Source organism: Mytilus trossulus, chromosome 12 (assembly GCF_036588685.1).
Source record: "Mytilus trossulus isolate FHL-02 chromosome 12, PNRI_Mtr1.1.1.hap1, whole genome shotgun sequence".
NCBI lineage: Eukaryota > Metazoa > Mollusca > Bivalvia > Mytilida > Mytilidae > Mytilus > Mytilus trossulus.
In genome coordinates, this window is record NC_086384.1 from 10,876,174 (window position 1) to 10,881,252 (window position 5,079).

General features: G+C 36.6%; 2 protein-coding genes across 2 annotated transcripts; both read right to left on the reverse strand.

Annotated features, from left to right (window-relative positions):
• Positions 1 to 368: 368 nt before the first annotated feature.
• On the reverse strand, positions 369 to 1,229 carry LOC134692200 (uncharacterized). Its single transcript, XM_063552650.1, has one exon. It carries the CDS (start codon positions 1,227 to 1,229, stop codon positions 369 to 371), a length of 861 nt encoding a protein of 286 aa, XP_063408720.1.
• Positions 1,230 to 1,815: 586 nt separating this feature from the next.
• On the reverse strand, positions 1,816 to 3,246 carry LOC134692201 (craniofacial development protein 2-like). The gene has a single exon (XM_063552651.1). The coding sequence runs from the start codon at positions 3,244 to 3,246 to the stop codon at positions 1,816 to 1,818; it is 1,431 nt and encodes a 476-aa protein (XP_063408721.1).
• Positions 3,247 to 5,079: the final 1,833 nt, after the last annotated feature.

A 5,079-nucleotide genomic window follows, 5' to 3' on the forward strand; every position in this document is an offset into this window, starting at 1 on the left:
TGATGAATCAAGCAGGCGCTGTAGTAATGATGTTATTAAGAAGTGTACACAATAAGGAGGCTGAAATAACCTTTCTTACTGGCCAGTGTTTTTTCACACCCGACATTCATTGTCAATTTATATTCACAAATCATTATATCAGTCAATCATATGTTTACGGGATAAATGCGTTCAACATAGTCATAATACTTTTAATTATTTAGTGATATTACTATATCTATACTTACAACTTACAACTCCCGTTAGCGCCATGTGTCGCATAGGGCGCGAATGGAAGCCTTCCATCTGAGTCTATCTGCTGCTGCTTGTTGTGCTTCTCCCCATGTTCTCCATCCAAATTCTGTTCTTTCCTTATCTACCATTCGTCTTCAAGTTTCTTTTGGTCTTCCTACATTTCTCTTTCCTGGTGGTGTCCATGTCAAGGCGATTCTACAATCATTCCAAGGGTCCATCCTCAGGATGTGACCTATCCAACTCCATCTTCTGATCTTATTGGTGTTGGTTATGCTGCACATGTTGGCTTTTTGTAGCAGTTCTGCGTTGGATACCATAGTTGGCCAAAATATCTTAAAGATTCTACGCAAGTTCCTGGTGTTGAAGGTGTTAAGTCTATCCCCATCTCTCTTGCTTATCTTCCAACATTCTGCCCTATATAGCAACACTGATATCACATTGCTTTTATAAATTTTCATTTTGGTGTTTCTACTGTATTGGTTTGATGTCCATATTTTTCTTAGCTTATAGTATGCTGTTCTTGCTTTTTTAATTCTATTCCTTATGTCAGATGTTGCATTGTCGTTGGTATCTATGACCGATCCAAGGTATGTGAAGCTGTCTACTATCTCTAGTTCTTCGTTGTTCAATGTGATCGGCTGGATGTTTGTTGCCTTTACACACATTATTTTGCTCTTTTTCTTGTTTATTTCTAAGCCAGTTGTTTTAGCTATCTTTTGTATATAATCTGTTTTAGCTTGCAGCTGTGTTCTTGTTGCTGATAGGAGAGCAATATCATCTGCAAAATCAAGATCTTCTAATACCTCTAGTCTTCCCCAGTTGATACCTCGCTTTTTCTGTGTTGTTTGCTTCATTGTCCAATCTATAACCAGTAAGAAAAGGAATCCAGACATTACACACCCTTGTCTGACTCCTGATTTAATGTGGAACCATTCCGAATGTTTACCCTCATGTTCGACTACACAACTGAAGTGATCATAAAATGCTTGTACCATCCTGATTATTTTACTTGGGATTCCATAGTTTGCCATGATCTTTTTTTAAGGTTTCTTGATGGATAGTGTCAAATGCTCTTCTGAAGTCGATGAAGTTGATAAATAGGGGGCTGTTGCATTCAATGCATTGTTCTATAATATTTCTAAGGATGAATATTTGGTTGATACAGCCTCGACCTCTTCGGAACCCAGCTTGTTCTTTACGCAGTATGTTGTCAATAGCATCTTTAATTCTGTTGGTGATGATTCTGCAGAGGACCTTCCAAGGTACAGATAGTAATGTTATTCTTCTCCAGTTTTCACACTCTTCTAAATTTCCTTTTTTTGAGAGTTTGATTATAATTCCCTTTTGCCAGTCTGTTGGTATTTCAATTTTTGTAAATAAACGGCAAAAGACTTTTGCTATTGTGCCTACATCAGTTTTCAAAAGTTCAGCTTGTATGTTGTCAATACCTGGAGCCTTACCATTACTGAGTGCCTTTATACTCTTTATTATCTCTTCTATGGTTGGTGGTTCAATATTCATATCGACAGCATCTGAAGGCTGAATATCGGCTAGTACTGGTGGATCTTTCGCATTTAAAATCTATTCAAAGTGTTCTTTCCATCTCTCTAACTGTTCCTTCTCGTTGGTTATTATATGTCCCTCTTTTGACTTTACAGGTCTGTTCCCTCTCATGCTGCTGTTGGAAATTTTCTTACTCAGCATATATAGCTTGTTCTGCTCTCCTCTATTTGCTGCCTCTTCTGCAATATTATCAATATATTTTCTCTTATCATCTCTTGTACTAAATTTTACCTCCTTGTTCTTATCCTTATAATCTTTCTCAAGTTTTTCTTTCTGTCTTTGTGATCTTGTAGCATTGATTTTTTGTTTTATCTCTCTACGTTCTTGGATTTTATGGATACTGTTGGTAGTAATCCACTCGGGTTGTTTCCTGTCTTTAAATCCCAGTGTTTGTTCACCAACCTCACATATTGCTTGTTTGATATCTAGCCACTGTTCTTCTATGCCTTCTGTTTCTCCCAATATCTGAAATCTGTTCCTTAACTCCAGTTTGAACTCTTGTGCAACTTTTGGTATCTTTAGCTTATCTGTGTCATATCTTTTTTTCTGTCCCTGAGTTACTCTCTGTCTATAAAGTTTAAGTTTAACTCTGGATATAAGTAGTTCGTGGTCACTACCAACATCAGCGCCTCTATATGACCGTACATCTTCCATAGATCTTCTAAACCTTTTGTCAATCGTGATGTGATCAATCTGATTCTTGATGTTTCCGTCTGGTGACGTCCATGTATATTTATGAATATCTTTATGTTGGAATATGCTGGAGCAAATTACAAAGTTGTTTGTCTGACAATAATCCCGAAATAATTCTCCGTTCTCATTGATAACACCATACCCGTTCTTCCCCATTACATCTTCATATCCAACATTATCTGATCCTATCTTTGCATTCATGTCACCCATTACAATTATCATATCATGTTTATGAACTTTTGCTGTTACATCGTTCAAGGTTTGGTAGAATTCCTCTTTTACTTCATCAGAAGCGTCATTCGTTGGTGCATAACACTGTATTATGGTCAACTTTATATGTCTTGAAAAAAATCGAGCTGTTATTATTCTTTCATTAATAGGTTGCCATTCAATGAGTGTTTTTCTGTTTGCTTTTGATATAATAAGTGCTACTCCATACTCATGTCTTTCTGTTTGTCCTGAGTATAGTAACGTCTCACCACCTCTGAGGTTGATCTTTCCTGTTCCGGTCCAACGACATTCACTAATACCCAATACATCAATTCCATAGTTGTTCATTTCATTTACTACCTGGTATGTCTTTCCAGGTGCATACATTGTTCTAACATTCCAGCATCCGACCTTGATCTGTTTTCTTGGGTGAACCAAAGGTTCTCTCCTGATGTTTGCTTCCAATTGATTCTGGATTTGGCCAACATCATTCATTAAACCTTCTAACTGATTTCTGTTTTCCGGTCTCACCTCGGTATTTTCCATCAGAAAAGTCGTTCTTCCATTTCGCGTTTCTGTAACTTTAAAGTTTTTTACAAGGATAGGTTGTTGGCCTATCGCTCAATCCCCAACCTGGAGAACCAGAGAATCTTTACTCAAGGTTTCTTTCCTATAGATCCATTGCCGACCAAGGCTGACGAGTCAAATCTACCCGGTATTTTATATCAGAGTTTTCTTCTCCTATATGAATTGCCTTTCAAGGCTGACGACTTTCATCTAGCCGGCAATTAACCCATAGCTGGGGCAAGGTTGATGAGTGCTAGGGCGTATCCACACGCCGTTGGGCCTACACACTTCATCTCTAGGGTCCTTGCTACTCCGAGATCCTCTACAGTAAGGCCTAGGACACAAGGTCCTAGTTACCGTGTGCTGTCGCGGGGAGGCACTGTAGAAGTCTTGTTAGTGTAGAGGCTATGTACTGGCAAGAAAGATTTACGCACTCGGCTTTCTTTTCACCTATGAATATAAGCTATCCAGCGGCAGTTTAAGAGTCTATGACTCCCAACTGGACTAGGCGCATACACAAACCTGTGGCAACACCACCAGCACACACTATATCTATACAGCGGAACGTTAAACTCAAAGATAATACTGTTTCGGTTTATTCTTTTGTTATTTGTTTCATTAAAACATTCAACCGCTAAGGCAACGTTTCAATATTTGATACTTGTGAATAAAAACCCCTCATTTTCTCTAATCAGATTACATTTAGCTTCAATATGGGTAAAATACATTAAAGCAATTCAAAGTCTTAAAGTTTAGACGAATTAAATGGACTTATAGCCGAACAATATCAACAAGGATGTTACAGTGGAGGTAGAATAAGTCGCACTTTTTGCCGCCGACTCAGCCAAACATTTGTTTAAATCCTATTTTGAGGAGATTGTCGAATGAAAATGAAAACATAAAAATAAATTGTAACTCACAAAAGAACACTGATTATGGTATTCGATTCTAAAGAGATTCACAAAATTTGACAACCAAAAGAATAATGAAAAATACAAGACTGAAAATGTTATTGTCCTGTGTTGTATGTAAACATAAAATTATTCTCGTAATTATTGGAAACCATTGTTTTAAATTGATACACATTTAATTATTTGGTCATTCTCAATCGAATATGAGTACCCTTTAGATGATATCGTTCATTTTTGTTTTATTCTGGTTAAGCTACATAGAATACGGTAGGGTTTTGTATAAGACAACTACAAATTGACATGGATTTTAGAAAAGTAGGTCACCGCACGGTAACCATAAACAAAACCCTTAATTATATTCAGCTATTAAACGCACTGACAAGACAAAATGAGAAAGAGAAAAACTGTCAGATTTATGACAAAACTATAAACGAAAATCCAATTCCCCTGATTTTTTTGTTTATTATTATGCGAATGAAAACATACATTTCTGTTGAACTTGCACGCAAGAAAGGGTTATATATTTCTGAAAGATTAACTGACGTTTGCGTGCTTTTAATCAACTCGGTTACACAAATTCGAACATTTACATTCCAGTTCAGTGGTAAATTTGATGAAAGTTTGTCAGACGTGAAGACAAGTTTTAAAAAAGTCTTCATTTTGTATTAATAATGTCTTCATTTGTCTATAGTATCAAAAACTGTTCTTCGAAGTCAGCTTCCTGGAAAGACATTTACTTTAATTTGAGTAATGGAAAACTCTATAATCAGAACATTCATTGAATGGACGTTACTTGTACAAATCGTGACAATTGAAAATCAGGCATATAACCCAATGGAATAAGCAACGAAAGCTTATTAGCTTATTAGTAGTGTATTTTCTGGTTATTGTGATTAGGGTG